The sequence below is a fragment of the Peromyscus californicus genome, unplaced genomic scaffold, assembly GCF_007827085.1.
Source record: "Peromyscus californicus insignis strain IS unplaced genomic scaffold, ASM782708v3 Scaffold_8__1_contigs__length_139910024, whole genome shotgun sequence".
NCBI classification, from domain to species: Eukaryota; Metazoa; Chordata; class Mammalia; order Rodentia; family Cricetidae; genus Peromyscus; species Peromyscus californicus.
The window spans coordinates 73,776,269-73,793,372 of NW_026294606.1; the positions used below are offsets into that span (position 1 = coordinate 73,776,269).

The 17,104-nt window shown below is 41.0% G+C and overlaps 1 protein-coding gene across 12 annotated transcripts in view; it reads right to left on the bottom strand.

Annotated features, from left to right (window-relative positions):
• Arhgap21 (Rho GTPase activating protein 21) overlaps positions 1–17,104 on the bottom strand; it is a 126,025-nt gene that overhangs the window by 16,948 nt on the left and 91,973 nt on the right. For 8 of the 12 annotated variants that reach the window (XM_052729385.1, XM_052729387.1, XM_052729384.1 and 5 more), the window contains 6 exons: positions 17,066–17,095; positions 14,002–15,895; positions 6,515–6,673; positions 6,294–6,396; positions 3,425–3,461; positions 1,171–1,296 (listed from right to left, as the gene is read on the bottom strand). In XM_052729385.1, the coding sequence (XP_052585345.1) occupies positions 1,171–1,296; positions 3,425–3,461; positions 6,294–6,396; positions 6,515–6,673; positions 14,002–15,895; positions 17,066–17,095 (2,349 nt within the window). The remainder of the gene's footprint in view (positions 1–1,170; positions 1,297–3,424; positions 3,462–6,293; positions 6,397–6,514; positions 6,674–14,001; positions 15,896–17,065; positions 17,096–17,104) is intronic. The other 4 variants (XM_052729391.1, XM_052729390.1, XM_052729389.1 and 1 more) reach the window with 1 other exon arrangement.

A 17,104-nucleotide genomic window follows, 5' to 3' on the forward strand; every position in this document is an offset into this window, starting at 1 on the left:
AACACTTACGTGCAAGTAAAGTTCTGGACTAAAGGGTAAACTCTGTGACTCCCTGTGTTGTGTCACACTACAGCTTCCTGCTAAGACTTTTCTTTTCCTTTCCTTTTCTCTTAAGTTTTATTAGGATAGGGAAGTTGCAAGGGTAGAGGGTGGATATGAAGGTATCAGGGAGATGAACAGGATCCGGATGCATGATGTGAAATCCACAAATACTCAATAAAAAGTTAAAAAAAAAAGTAGTACTTTTTAAAAAAAAGTCACATATACACCAATTAGGAAATGTATCTGTACCAAATTCAGATGGGAAGACAAAAAATGAACAACTAAACCCAATAAAATACACGCTACAGAAATGCATTAAAAGTGGGCATTAACTGTTTGCTTTAAAAAAAATCATATGAACACAAAAGTAGTAAAGAAATTTTCATAATTAAAAGAAAGAAATCCATTAATATTCTTTTTTTTCCTTCTGGTGCTAGGGGATTGAATCCAGAATACTGTTCAAGTGCTCTACCACTGAGCTGTATCTCTAGCCAGAAAAAAAGCAAAAACCAAAACCAATCAAAGGAAAAATAAAAAGCCATAATACAAGTAAACATCATCCAGAAGGAGTGTTCCCGAAACAACATGTACTGACGGGAAATGACATCACCAAAGTCATCAGCTGTGCGTGGTACAGCAGGAGTGTCTATATCCAAGTATGTCTGCAAATTTAAATTCTTTGGCAACACGAAAGTAATTCTTATTTATGCAAAGATTTTATATGTTGGATTCTACTTACTGAAGCACATGTTGATACCATTCTACTTACTTACATAATTCAGTTTATAAAATAAAATGAAACAAAAATTAAAAAGGAAATTGAAAAGAACTAGGCTAAATATTTTTAATGACTAATAAGAACTAGGCTAAATATTTTTAATGACTAACAACCAATCCTGGTAAATAAAAGTGGGGTCCTCCTTAGACCCCGATTTCCTGTCCACACTGGCACACTGTGAGGAACTCCACATGTAGTTGGTATTCAAGATGAGAAGCAGAAAACTACCCCACTGACCAGCTTTTTCCTTCTTAGGAATGCCTGGGCGCCTCACAACTGCACATACGTATGTCTGAGCTTTCCTTAGCAGGCCTCGGTTCTGATGTCCCATGACGAAGAAAGTGCACTACCTTGCCCTTATCTGTGATGAGGGGTCGGAACTGGAGCCACCCTTCCTTGACAGCATCACTGAAGACCTCGGAGGAAGAACCCTTTCTGGATCCAGAGTCTTCCGATGACTTCTGGCTGTCTGTGATCTACAGAACGGGCCAAGAAAACAGTAAAATGTCAGCTTTTCTTTTTGTAAGTATTTATACATGGAAACTGTGTTGACAAATGTCATATTTAATGGTCTAAGTAAAACACTGTGGAAAGTTCTGGGGTTAGAAGTCACACTTTAAAAAAAGACTACAAGTGTTTCTAAGGTGATCTGGCTTCATTGTTTTTCAAAAGCTATCTACATAATAGTCTGACTTCCCTGGTCTCATGGAGTCACATTTTGGCAGAAAAAGATAGTGGGCTGGATACGGACGCACGCACACACAAACACACGCGGACGGACAGATGGGACGACAAACAAGAAGCCAGGTATAGCGGTCCACTCTGTAACCTCAGCACTCAAGAGGCTGCAGGAGGAGGATCTCAAGGTATACAAATAATGAATCTATGTCTAGACTACAGAGATTGGGACCAGCCTGGCATACAAAGTGAGTTCAGAGCTGGCCTACTCTACACAATGAGATCCTTCTTTAAAACAAAATAAAGTGAGCCGTTTGTGATGTATGCTTCTGGAGAAGGAGCACAGTGAGACTGGAGACTGAATGGCTGAACTGTGGGACCACAGCAATGCCTCTCACAGTGAAGGAGCCAGCCATACATAACACATCAGAGAGATGAAAAGTTCAGGAAGAAACAGGAACACAGATTCATCATTTTAATAATTCACAGTCCATGCAAGCGCAAGAGCTAAGGAAAGGGTGTTCTGGTCTTTTGTCTGTGGTAGAAAGGGGAAGGAAAACCTGAAAGTGATGAAGAAGATCACCCTGTCCCGTGGAGCATGGTTTCTAAAGAGACAAGGAACTGGAGAGAACGGGCCTGAGGCCGGGGGTGAAGATGAGGAGGAATGAAACACTCAGGCAACGGCTCAGAGACACAGTAGACAGCTGACTTAGGAGAGGGAAACAGTGTGGCTTGAGCAAACGGGAGAACAGAAGTGGAATTAATGAGATGGAGAGAAGGGATAATCTCAGGATAATCCAGAGCTATGCAAACCCAGAGCTGCTTACTAACCATGTGGACGAAATGTCAGGTGAGGCAGCGGCTTACAGGAGCTGCTGTCTGGGAGGAAGCCAAGGCCAGCAAACCGACTCTGTGAAGCCTCTGAACTAATCAACGAGGAAATCAGTGTACAGAAACGGGTTGAAACTAGCTGTAGGCATTCCGAAGTTTTAACTGCGGAAGACCCAGCAAAGGAGACTCAGATGTACTCTTAGAAGTCAACGGGAGAGAGATGATGAAGTACAAGCAGCAATGGAGGGACTTCACCACGGGGGCGCGAACTGTGTAACTATTCCTGAGAAGTTGCATTCAGTTAAAAACCCAGGTCAGCAGCCTCTGTGAAGCCAAATGTCACTGGCAGCCTCGGCACACTTACCTATGATTCTCATGCGTGTGAACTGAGGAGGAGAGACTGTGTACATGGTTCTCAAGAAGATTTAGTATAAAAAGTACAAAACAGGAGAGGTAGAGAGAGACATAGATTCCAGAAGTTTTCTGTTTAACAAAGATAGTAGATGATGTCTGCGTGACCGGAACACGCACGGGAAGACTGCCTTTGCAGAAGAGGACAGGGCTGGAGAAAGCGATTGCTGGTGCGCACCACAGACGTCTGTGTGCTGGCTGGCTGGCTTTGGGCAGGGCTTTGTTCCAAGCACAAAGACTTTAAGGAAGGAACTATGCAGCCACAGCCATTTCCCAGGGCGGGAAATAAGAATATTCCTGTCCAGTCATTCCGAAGTTTTCAGTGAAGTACAAGGAAGGGTAAAGGAGACAATACAGACGTGGCTACAAGCAGCAGCTATATTTTGAGTAGAGAAAAGAAAACACAGGACTGCTGGGCAGTTTGATTTGGGCCTTGAGTTGTTCATGAGAAAAATCAGCCCAATGTTTATAAGGTATTACATACTTGCATGAATAAATGTTCTTAATTTCTAAACATTTCCATCATCTTTCAAATGCAGTGGACATGGACTAAAAAGTTACACCATTTAAATACAAAATATCCAAAAGAGAAAATACATACTTTTCTTTGCCAGGCTAAAATAAACTACGGTAAATAAAACATTTATCATTTACTTGGTATCTTAAAAAATATTAAATACTGACCTTGATTCCCTTCAGGCTAGACACGTGCTTAAAGGACCTGTTGGGAAAGTATATAAATATGTGTAATAAATATAAAAAATTCTTGATGTAAGAATTGACTACTACAACTAAATTTTCATTAAAGAGTTGACATTTCATCCTTACCATGTGATTGATATTATATGTTCATTGTTCAATGTAAGTGAGAACAGCTAAGTTACAAATATGCACATTTTCAATTCATTGATAGCAGCTTTCTTAGCTTTAATTTGCCTGGTCAGCTGTTCCTGGTCAGCTGTTCCTGCCTTTTCTGCTTCAAGTGAGCAACTTAAAAAAAAAATATTTCTTTGTATCAAAGGAAAAGCTACCTGGGCTAACCACTGAGCCTTTTATCTGTAGCGGGCAGGCAACTATAGCTCATCTGTCCTAGGCAGCCAGTGAAAACCCTGGGCTTTGAATGCAGCAGTGGGCGAGCTGTCACGTGATGCCAGCCACACCCTGTGCCCTCCACCTGTAAGAGGCAGGAGGTCTTTGTGGTACAGATAAGCACTGGCGGAACCTGGAACGTGAAGAACACAGGGTTGTTCCTTCAAGACAAGGAATGCAAAACCTGCTTTCTGCCCAGAAGATTGAAGCAGATGCTTCTAGTCTGCTGACCTTCGCACTCTCGGTGAAGTCTGAGACTTTCTGGCACTGGACCCTCCCTCCTCTAGACCCTTGTAAACCTGTTTTTCTCAGTCAAGCTATAGAACCCACCCTTATGAAGGTGTCCTACTGTACTTTAACCAAGCGTTTCAATGTATTCACCTCCCACCTTTCTTTAGCTTACTTTGTTTCTCAAAGAGATTTAGGAATGCTTTGTTGTGCTCGCAGGATTGAGTTGATTATCAGCAGAATAGTTTTCACTCAATTGTGCTGTGCTTAAACATGCCTAAAATAAACTACTCAGAGTCAGACTCCAAAAGTCTGAACCAACAGTGGCTACTGAGTCATGCTGAAGGAGACTTCTTGCCTATGGATCATCTGCCTGCAGGCCCATGAAAGCCAGAGACGCCCCTCTTAACCTACTCCTGTGCACATACTCATCCACCCACACTCTTTGAGTGCTTTCCAGAAGGGGAGAGACAAAGGCTGTCAATGCAAAGAAAAGAGAAGACAGGTCTGTATTAATTCTGCAAACTAATTAAAGATGTGACTAAATATATCATAGTTCTCTCAAAAACCACCTCACACAAGAAGATAACTAGAAACAGGTATACAATCGCCATCCTGAAAAGTACCAGGAGACACTGAAACTGTTTACCCTTTCTTTCTGTCCTACTGGTTAAACTCCTGGAGAGGGCCTGTCTCACAATTCATGCCCACCTCTGGGAACAAATACGGTAACATTAACCCCGTATTATTTTGTGTATCTATAGTGTCTAGCTTTCAATAAAGAATAGCAGTGGTGCCAGGCGGTGGTGGCTCACGCCTTTAATACCAGCACTTGGGAAGCAGAGCCAGGTGAATCTCTGTGAGTTCGAGGTCAGTTTAGTCTACAGAGCGAGATCCAGGACAGGCACAAATCTACACAGAGAAACCCTGTCTCGAAAAACAAAAAAACAAAAAAAAATAGCAGTGGTAATAATAAAGACAAAAAAACCCGGTTTCAAGATATGGAAGATTTAAAACCAGACACAGAAATGAGTTAGACACTGGAATTATCAAAGAATCGATGCAAAATATACTAACTACTCTCAAGAAAAGGTATGTGTACAAAAAAGAGCAGCTAAAAGCCAATGGAGAGGGCATGATTAGCGGCACAATTCAAATCCCATCGCAGGTCACTGTCCTCTGAGATCAAAGCCAACCCCCTCCCCCTTCACTCATGGGACACACGGTGGAGCTGTGACAAACTCACAGGCCACCACCTAGCCCCAGTGAGGGGACACACTTTCTTCCTGAGTGTGGCCACTGGTGAGGTGTTCGTGCTAGGTGAATAACTCCACACATGCTCACGCAAGCTTCCCTAACGGAACTCAGTGGGACACAGGGACACAGACAGGGAAGAAGAGCGGGGTCTAGTTGAGAGGGACTTTAGCAGGAGGTGGAGGGAAGAAGAGAAGGCAATGGGGCACTGATACTGTCTAAGACAGTGTACATGGAGCAAGTAAACGAGGAAACACATAGTGCTGCCATTTTAAAGAAAGCTGTGCACAGCCTGTGTGGGGAGGAGCCTGGAGCGTGGCAGACATGTTTTAGTGAAAAGCTCAAACAGCTCACATATCCAACCTGGTATCGTTAGGACAATTCCTACTGAGCTGGAACACTGTACCCTGGCCGTATCTCACAGGAACCACTCTTAAGTGACTAGTCCTAGAGGAACTAATTGAATTAGAATATAAATGACAATCTGATGAAAGTAGAAGAGGGTACTAAACAAGGTGACATAAGAATTGGTCACTGATAAAAGGTTCAATGCTGTAAAAGCTGTCCACAGTTCCTAAACTAATCTATGAACCAGACAGTGTGTCAATGAAAATATCACATGAAAAAGAACTAGAAAATCATGTTGGAAGGTTCAAGAAATAAAATAAAAATAACCAGCAGAATTTTGAAAGAACACATCATAATGATGAGTAATAGCCCTACCTCATTATAAAGACATTATAAAACTACTATAAATATCTACAAGTCTGGGGGAGGAAAAGCATCTTAAATCTATAACATATAAAAGCATATTGCTATATATCAATAAAAATATAACTTCTAAAATCAAATGGATGTTACTTTGATACTACTTGATTTGCATTTCTAATGTCAAAGTTAAAAATGAGACAGCCTTAAAAACTAAACTCATAATGAATACCATTCATATGAAAACATTTAAAATAATACATCTGAGACTTACAATTTTGCATCTTCTCTATAATCATCCAGCCCTTCATCATAGGATTTTGATCTTTCTGTCTTTGAGTTGTGCTGGCCATCCAAGCTGGGAGGTCCAACAGATTCTGCAATTAAAACCCAGCATTCAGACTTTTCAAGTGGTTTTCCAGATTCTTTGACTGGTCAAAAGATCAGTTTGCCATGCATTGTGAGGTTAGGTGTGCAGAATCACTTTAAGCATACCTTGGTCATGGGAGAGCTGACGTCGAATCAAAGGAGCAGAAGTTGCGAGGCTGGGAGGAACTGTTGCTATAGAGGGGACCTGGGAGGTAGAGGCCGAGATGACAGCGGACGCAGGGATGTGGGCGATGTCGTGATCAATGCTAGGACTGGTTGGTTCGTCTGTAAAGAAGGAAAACAATTACTGAAACCCTAAAAACTTCACAGTCGACTGTTGTTACTTAAAGGGCCAATAAAGGTTTTAGCAGCCATCAAACCACCAATAAATGACACAGTTGTCTATTAAAATTCACCTCACACAACCACTACTCTAGTGATGCCAATAACTCTGAAATTATAAGAAAAATGAGTAATTATTCCCAACTATGTGTAAATGAAAACAAGCATATCAAAATGTGTAGGTATTTATAACCCAAATGGGCCAAAGCAAATAATCAGACATTATATGAAAAGTTACTTTGCAAGTCCGTCCATCCACCCCCGACACAAGTCTTTCATTTTTGTGAATATGATAAGGCAGCCCAGTTTGTAACAGCCAGAAGTGGTGCACTACCAGGACATTCTGATCTATTTGGCATTTTTATGTAAATCACAAGAAGGCTCCTTCTTTCCCTGACAGGTGTCAGTCATGATTTTCCCATTAGCTTTGTGCAGATGGACTTGTAGAAATGGAAAATTTTGTGCTGAGTTTCTGTCACCATCTGTCAAACAAATTTGTATGCATGCATGACAGCTAACATTAATGGTGCTTATTATGCGCTAGTACGTGTAAATGGTTTACATATCCTACTTCCTGTAAAACAAATGAAACCCTGAAACATATGACTTTACAGACTAAGAGAGCAAGACAGCAGAATTTAATGATGTCATGGAAACCAAGCCTCACACTAGTCCTGCTTGGCACCTGTCTTCCGTTAGTGAGCAATAACTTCATTCTAAATTCTTACTCTTGTAAAAACATCCATGATTTAAATTCTAGTATTTTAGGCCAAATATAATTTAATAAGAGGCCAAAACTATAAAGCATAAGATTAGATGTCCCTTAATGGAATCCTTTACAATGAAACTATAATGATATAAAACAGAATTTTGATTACTTGGTTCAGAAGGTCAAACACTAATTCTGTGCAAATTCTAACCATCTATCACTTTAATGATAATTATTTTAGCAAAAAGAACTAATGTTTAAAAAAATTGTAACATTTCTATTTTATGACTGAAAGCAATAAAGCCTTTAAATAAATACAAAGAGTCAATGAAACAAAAAGTTAATTCTCTGCAAAGATAAACAAGACTGACATACCCTTAGTCACCCTAAAAGAAAACGAGAAAGCCCAATTAAGAGATGACAACGCCATTACAACAGGAAATAGGTTTAAATTTTTTGTTGCAGATGCCATGATCATTGTGATGATTAATAGCCCACCGTCAACTTGATTAGACTTGGAATCATCACAGAAACACACTCTCTGGGCATGTCTGTGGTGGTATTTCCAGAAAGATGTAACTAAAGAGGGAAAACCCAGCTTACATGTGGGCATCACAACTGAGGGGAGGGATCTCAAACTGAATAAAGAAAACACCTGAGCACCAGCTTTCCTCTCTCTCTGGAAAAATGTATCAACACCCAGAATAAATCAGACCCTTTTCTATATACAACAGCCAGTTCAAATGGATGGCAGACTTAGAGGTAAGACCTGCACATACAAAACTATAAGGATTTGTTTCTTTCAATAAGATGTCAAAAGAGTAGGTAACAAATGCAAAAACAGACAAGTGGGATTATATGAAAACCAAAGGAAATAACCGAGTCAAGAGAACATAGAAGATGAATGTTTACAAACTATACATCTGACAAGGGCTCAAAATGTCCAGAATATTTAAGGACTCCATAGCTGCCATCATTCCCCAAATAAACTGATTTTAGAATGAGCACAGGATCAGAGTAGAAACCCACATTTCTAAGACGACATGCATACTCTGCGAGAGGCTCACGAACAAACACGGGCAGGAAACACACCACAACTGCTCTGCGCTATCACCTCACCCCAACCATTACCCAGAAGACTCAGGTACCAAGTGTTGGCAATGATGTGCAAGGTAATCCTCACACGCTGTTAACAGTTTGAAGGTTCTTCAGAGTCAAAAGCAGCAATCCCACTACTGGGTATATATCCAAGAGAAGTGACATCTGTATGTTGGAGAGACATCTGATTCCTAGGTATACCCCAGAACTATTCACGAGAGTCAACATGCAATCAATTGAAGAAGTGCCCATGGTTGGGATCAAGACACAAATAAAATGTGGAATATATATACAACCGAATACTCTGAAATGATTTAAAAAAAAAAAAAAAAAGCATCATTTGCAATGTGAGCAAACCTGGGGGTGGGTGGATGTGGGAGCATTTTGCTAAGTGAAGTCAGGAGGGGAAAGTCAACCACCCATATGATTTCACATCCCAGAGGCTAGAGAAGAGGTACCAAGTTAAGAGGTTGGCCAACAGGTACCAAGTTTGAACTACACAGGAGGAATACATTCTGGAATTTTACAGCACCACTGGGAAAGCACTGACAACAAATTATGTTCTCAAAACAGTTAGAAGGGGGTTTTGAATGCACATACCATAAAGAAATAATAAATGTAGAAGGAGATGGAAATGCTAATCACCTCATCTGGTTATTGCACAATGTAGATGATCAAATATCACCTTATATCCTATAAGCATTTACAACTGTCAATGAAACAAGGGAGCCAAGCATCATGGCACATGTAGTGTTTAAGCCCAGAACTTGGGAGACAGGCTCTCTGTGATTTTGAGGCCAGCCTGGTGTACATAGTGAGTTCCAGGAGAGCCAGGGATACCTAGCGAGACCTTGTCTTGAAAAGAGAGGGAGGGAGGGAGGGAGGGAGGAAGGGAGGGAGGAGGGGAATGAAAGAAATGAAATAAGGGCTAGAGAGATGGTTCGTGGTTAAGAGTACTGAATGCTCTTCTAGAGGAACCAATTTCTATTCCCAGTGCCCCATGGCAGGTCATAGCCAGGTCACAGCCATTTGTAACCAGGTCCACGGGATCTGATGCCTTTCTCTGGCTTCTGCAGGCATTGCACACATGTGCTACACAGACATACATGCAGGCAAAAAATCCATACACATAATAAATGTTTTTTTAAAATGAGATTGTGAAGAATCTGATGTTTTCTACACCCTAGGTAAATTTACCTCTCCTCTTAGTACCTGTTACAGCAGGATGAGGTGGGGTGGGCCTTCAGCCTTCTAAAACAAACCTAGTTGTGACACAGCCATTTCAAAAGCTATTCTAATACAGCAAATACCACTTCTTTTTATTTAAATCGACAGAGGTGAGTAAGAAGAGAAATAAAGCTCCATTTCTCATTTTTACTGAGACAGGTCTGTGTTGCCCAAGCTGGCCTTGGCTTCTTGGTTCAATCAGCCATCCTGCCTCCTAAGCACCTGCTGCTCAGCCTACTCAGTTTCCATTCTACAAAGCGTTAATCGTTTTGGATTTTCTATTTGCCTATAAGGGAATCTGAAGATGTACTCAAAACTTATGTAGCCTTGTAAAGTATATGTATGTGTGTAACAGATTTGCAAACTACTGCTAATAACTAATATTCTTGATTTAAAAAAGAAATGTTGATTTTTTTTCTACATTGGTTGTAATATAAGATTAATGATACATGTTAAATATGTAATACAATGTAAGGAGAGTTTTCTTCCTGTGAAACAGTGGTTCTCAACCTTCCTCATGCTACGACCCTTTAATACATTTCCTCATGTTGTGTGAACCCCCAACCATCAAATTATTTTTGTTGCTACTTCATAACTAATTTTGCTACTGTTACAAATGTAAATACATCTGATATGTGACCCCTGTGAGAGCATCGTTTGAGCCCCAAAGCAGTCATGATGCACAGGTTGAAAACCACTGCTGTCAGACATTAGTTCTGTCTGATAGACAGCTAAATCAGTGGACTGGCTCTACACTGCCGTTTTGGGGAAAAGACAAGGCACTTGGTATTTGAGGGCACTAATCTATAATGTTTTCAAGTAACAAAAAGCATTATTAAAACAAGAGGACCTCTGGGTTTGATGGCACAAAAGCATGCCTTAATTTTTTTCTTTGTTACTTAACACTTGAATGAAGTAGCACAAAACATAGCTCAACATACACCAAAATGTGGCTTATAGTACACTAACCCCAGAGACAATCTAAACAAAGGAATGGACTAGCAAAGATTTTTTGAGATATCATACTAAATCTAGGAAGTTCATAGCATCTAGTACTGTATTAAGGACTTGAAGAGTGCTATAGTAAAAAGACAAAAGCTTGTTTTCCCAAGTAAGCTAACACTTTTCATTTTTTTTTGGCTGCTGAATTGTTTCTCAGTAACACAACCTAATCTGTGCTCTTGGAAAGCCCTTTAAGAACATTGCATACATTCTCTTCTCTCTACTTGGATCTTGTTATCTATCCTACTATCCCTAGAATATGTAATTATATAACCAATCAGCAATGAAAAACACAGGGTAACATTTAAAGCTGGGCACTAAGGACTGAGGTTTTATGATTTCAAAAAGAACACAGAAGCTCTGCAACTTCTACTTAACACAACAAGGTCTTTGGAATTTAATGTTTCAATACAAGATTTTTAATCAAAAAGTCAAATGCATCACAAGGAAGAGGGTAAATACATGAGGTAAAAAGAAAGCTTATTTTCTAAAATTATATTCCTTTCAGTGTCTTTACTTCAAGTAGCAGTAAACAGTATAAAAGCTGGAATGTGCTGTAAGAACTCAGGAGAGGCCGAGCTGCCCACCTCAGGCTCGGGAACTTCTGGGAGGCTGATCATGTGATGGACAGTTTCCACAGGAAGGAAACAGTCAAAGAACCTCAGGCATCTCAGCCTCCACTCCTGGTGTAGTGTAACCAGTGCCACAGTGACCACAGGCTACGTGTGAAGTAGGTAAGCGGGATTTAAGTGCAGTTTTGTTGTGTAACTTCAGGAAGTGCCTAAAACAGATGTGCTTATTTGTAGGAATTATGAGAAAGGCTTTATTAAGCACTCAAAATCAATGAAGGGAGTCAGTGAGCACTTTCGTTCTTTTTTAAAAAGACTGATGTTTTGTTGTTTTGTTTTTGAGACAGTGTTTCTCTGTGTAACTCGTAGTAGAACTCATTCTGTAGACCAGGCTGGCCTTGAACTTAGAGATCCACCTGCCTCTGCATCCTGAGTGTTGGGATTAAAGGCGTGCGCCACCACCACCCAGCTTGATTTTTGTTTTGTATGTGCATCCATGTGAGTCTATATCACACATGTACAGATACCATGGAGGACACTTGGTGTGGGTGAACTGGGAACTAAACTCAGATCCTCTGGAAGACCAGGAAGCACTGTCAACTGCTGGGCCATCACTCCAGCCCTGAGCATTTCATTCTTAATGAATATGGTCTGTTTTCATTAATCTGCTTATGTACAGAATTACATAGATAACGATTCTAGATTTCAGTTAATGGCTGCTTTTTAATAAAATAGTTGATTTTCATTTTATCTCTGCACTTCATAGGATTAGAAAGATTAAGTATTAACAGATAATAGCCAGCACTTTAAAAAAAAACTATTCTATGTCATCTTATTCTAACATTCTCATTATACAGAAAGAAAATGTAATGCTGTCATTCTGGTGAGATCCTAGTGGCCTGTGAAATATGGCTTCAGGTTGTAGGACTTTAAAACACATACACACACACACACTCACACCATTAGTCCTCAGTACCTATATAGATGAGGTATTAAATTCTATGTACAACAGGAAGTACTCAGTAGGCTTGACAGTAAGGATACAAACATGCAGGTGGTATAATTCTGGCTGAAATACTCCTCACAATGAAAATATCCTATGTATAAAAATTTGACACTATGCAGACTCTTCCTTTCAGGCTGATTTGGATGCTGCCACCTGACAGTTCAATAGTTTCTCTAGAAAGGAAAAAGTAAGAAACTGACAAACATTACATCACAAAGCTACGGAGAGCCTTTCACAACCTTGTAAGAGGAGGCGTTGGTGGCAAAGCAAGGCCTGTGTACACACAGACGCATGGTCCTGCTGGAGATGTCCTTCTGTATGCTGTGAAATGTGTTGCTCTGATTGATTGATAAATAAAACGCTGATTGGCCAGTAGCCAGGCAGGAAGTATAATGTAGGCGGGATAAGAGAGAGGAGAATTCTGGGAAGTGGAAGGCTGAGTCAGGAGACGCTGCCAGCTGCCGCCGCCATGAGAAACAAGACGTAAAGGCAGAACTGGGAAAGGTACCAAGCCACATGGCTAAACATAAATAAGAATTATGGGTTAATTTAAGTGTAAGATCTAGCTAGCAAGAAGCCTAAGCCATTAGGCCAAACAGTTTTAATTAATGTAAGTGTCTGTGTGTTTACTTGGGTCTGAGCGGCTGTGGGTCCGGGTGGGACTGGAGAAAAGTCCAGCTACATGGTCCCTCTTTACAATGTGCTTCATAGAGGACAGTGCCCTTGGAGTGTTTCTGACACTGAATCAAGCTAACCTAGAGCCTTCATTTCTAAGTGCCTTTAGGGAAGTAGTTCTCTGTACTCTAGACTTCTCCTTTATGAAAATGAAGACATTATTAAGTATATCTATTATAACTATGCTTGTAGATTATGTCTTAGGACTGCATGGTAATTATGACATAATTCCTTTCCTTCCTTCCTCTTCCCTCCATTTTTCAGTACATTTAGTCATCATCGCAAAGTATCATTCAGCTACTATTTTAACAACTATTTCCTGCATGAGTGCCTCTTTCCTCCAGGCAGTGTTCTAGGCATAGGGAATGATGACATGAACTACAGATTTAAAATTCCAGCACTCTCACAGTGTACGCTCTACTCTGACAGAGAGATGTGCAATCAAAAGTACAAATGTGGGTCTGCCTGGAGCACATCTATGGACACATTTGATAAGCAGCTCTTTTAGATACAATGCAGGGGTTGGGGATTTAGCTCAGTGGTAGAGCACTTGCCCAGCAAGCACAAGGCCCTGGGTTCGATCCTTAGCTCCAAAAAAAAAAAAAAAAAAAAAGATTAGTAGCTACAGTACAGGAAAGCCTGAGCAGGCGGTGAAATAGAGCATGATAACCACTAAGTAAACAACACTTAAAATGCTTTGGAAGCCGGGCGGTGGTGGCGCACGCCTTTAATCCCAGCACTCGGGAGGCAGAGCCAGGCGGATCTCCGTGAGTTCGAGGCCAGTCTGGACTACCAAGTGAGTCCCAGGAAAGGCGCAAAGCTACACAGAGAAACCCTGTCTCGAAAAACCAAAAAAAAAAAAAAAAAAAAAAAAAAAAATGCTTTGGAAGTACAGTTTAAGATGTCTATGGAATATAAATCCCACTTTTTTCTGAACACGTTTTTTACATAGTCGGCACTGTGCAGTGCCTCTGAATGAGCTCACCTATAAACGGGATGGAAGCCAGGGAATCACCAGGAGGACTGGTGCTTGAAGCCTTCCTCTCCTCCATCCTTTTTATATGGACCTCTCTGCGAGCATCATTTGGCAGCCAGCAGGTGGTGTCTGACCCGGTTTCCTGGTCGTTCACTGCCAAGATGTAAGACTGATGTCTTAAAGGCTGTGGCGTCTGGCGACCAGATGGAGGTTTTTCTCTTAGGATGACAGATTCTTTATTATCTAGCACATCTGGCTGCTGAATTTCAGCCTCCTGTAAGTTTAAATCTCCATTCCTTGGACTGGCAGATAATTCTAAGTCTGAGGTTCCCAAGTTCTCACTGAGCTGAGGCCCGGTCTTAGCAGAAGTTCCAGGTAAACATGGGGACATCGCGGTCCCCAGCTGGTGATCAAGGGTGCTTTCCGGTCTGAACCATGTCTGCTGACTCAGTGGACCATGTTGATGTAGATGATTGACTGGCCTTTGGTCTTTTGTGGAAATCAGTGAGTGCTGGCTGAAGGATGATTTTGAGACAGGAGTAGAAGGCGCTTTCACAGAATTACTTCGGACTTTCACAAGTGGGGACCTGTCCTGGGAAACACCCCTTGGCAGTGACATGCCACTAGTAGTTGTAAAGTTTCTGTTGGGATGTGGCTGTCTCAGGTCTGGTGGGACTTTTTTAAACTGTGAGACAGGTCCCGCTCCTCTACCACTCAGTCGCCTGTTGTCAGAATTAACAACAGGGGCCACAGTCAAACTTGAACCTCGGAAAGGCTTGTGAATTTCTTGCTGCCTGGGTCTTTCATAAATACCTCGTCTATCATCTTGCTCAGTGAAGCCACTCCACTTATATGTCTGTTTTCGTTCCCCTTTTGAGTCGGGCACTTGACCTTCAGAACTGACTCCCGCTGTGGTTGTATCACCCTGTCCCTCGATGTAATCCCATGAACGAGTTCTGTGATTACTAAAATTAACAGGTGGGGAGGTCAGCGCTCCTTGAGACGCGCTTCTTGGGCAATACTTCATCAGCACAGAATCTTCCAGCCTTTCCTGAGATACGCTGCGCTGCCGGATCTGAACAGACTGGGGCACTCGATCATGAGAGGTGCTACGACGTCGTACCTGCAGAGTAGTGCGGGTGGGTACCACCTGGTTATAGTCTGCTGCACTCTGAGATGCAGCTCTTAAGCTGTCCAACCTTTCTTGAATTGTCCGACAACCTATGTGCAATCTCCTATTATCAATGTATTCTTTATAAGTCTTATAATTTTTCCAGTCTATGTGCTGATGGGAGTTTGGGGAATAGTGATTGACAGACACAGAAGGAGAATCCACAGCCTGAGGTCTACTACTTGAGACTCCTTCCGAATGTCCACTGTAATTTCCAGATTTAAGTAAAATTCCAGAAGGTTCCAACACTCTGGAGCCTGTGGTCTGATGACTCAGATGGGCAGTGGGAACTGATGACGGCGACGTGGTTCTTGACGCTGCTTTTGAAGAGGTCTGCTCATTTACACCATACCTTACTTCTTCAGTTCTATGCAAAGGACCTGAATGGTTGTTTCTATTGGATAGCAAGTCTACAACCTTCTCAGAAGGCACAATGACAGTCCTCACACTTTCATTGCAAACACACACTGCTGTGTTTGACTTTGCAACATCTGTTGGTGATGGAGGCACTTGTATTTCCATTCTGTAGGCCCGGCCAGGCTGTGTCAGGACTGGTGTACTGGTTTGCTGTTTGTTCGGTAATGAGTCTGGAGGAGCTGCGTCAGCTGGCTGTGCCGGGGCTGAAGGAGTGGCCTGCAACCAGGGATAGCAAACCGGCGGAGGCTCAGGTATGTTACGGGCATTGCCACTATAAGCTTCATTGCCTTTCAGGTAGGCATCTTGAGAATACGCCTGTACAAAATCAGAGAGAGGTGTCACAAATAATTGTCAAGTCTGTAGTTCACTATGTGACTAAATAAGCCCTACCTTAATCCCGAATGATGCTTATTATGGCATGCATGCAAAGCTCAGCACAGGGTACATTCACAAGAATTATTCTTAGAGAAACTGAATAAACTGTAGAACGTGCCATACACACAAACTGCAATCATTAATTTTTCCAGAAGGTTCTTGAGGCATATAATATTGCTCCTAACCAACCAGACATAGCATGCTACTAAAATCTCTCCATTTAAGCTTTAAGATCTTTCAGCAATCAACAGGTTAAATGACTGTCTAATAAATCCCAGCAAAAAAAGATTCTTAATGTTTACAAGGGAAAAAAGTCAAAATATCAGAATGTTATTTAAGGCAGTAATACTATAACAAGCAAAACATTTACTGAAATGGTTTGTCAATTAATTATAAATTAAAAGAAATAATCCATCTTGAAAAATTAAGCCCCTAAATAGCCATGCTAATTATTTTCATATTTAAAGTCAATGAATGTGCATGTTTAAGAAATTAAGTAGCACATACTAAGAGCAAAAAAATATGAAAAAGATAATTCATCTTTCTGAATATAAACTTATTTTAAGCTAAGCAAACATTACTTTGTAAATCGGTCTCTTTTACTGAAGACATTTCAATTACTAACAAGCATGCATGCAGCTCTTATTTTTTTAAAAAAAGATTTATAAAATTATCTAGCAATGCTTTTGAAAATTTAAGAACTGAAATTAATTAGAAAGAATCCACACCAACAGAGCTCATGGATGCGACACGGGACTATGCTCAGCTCCAAGGCAGTTAGGTGTGGTGACTGTCGCCCCTGATGCAATGCGCTTCACTCCTGGCTAGGAGCACATCCTACCTCCACACCACACAGTCAAATAACAGCAAAGGATTAGGGAGAGGGAGAGGGTGAGATGCTTAAACAATACAGATGCAGAGAAATATGCTTTAACACTAGTTATAGAGGGCACAAACAAAAACATAGAGGAAGGAAAACCATTTATCACATACACTCTCTGCAAATTAGTATGATTAAGCAAACTTACAATTTTTAATAGATCGGCTTGTTACAAATCTCTATGAAACACGACTTAAAAAATAAGGAAATGGCTACTGTGCGTCTCTTACCAGCGCTGTGGCATCCTTTGTAAATTGTAGCTAGCAGAA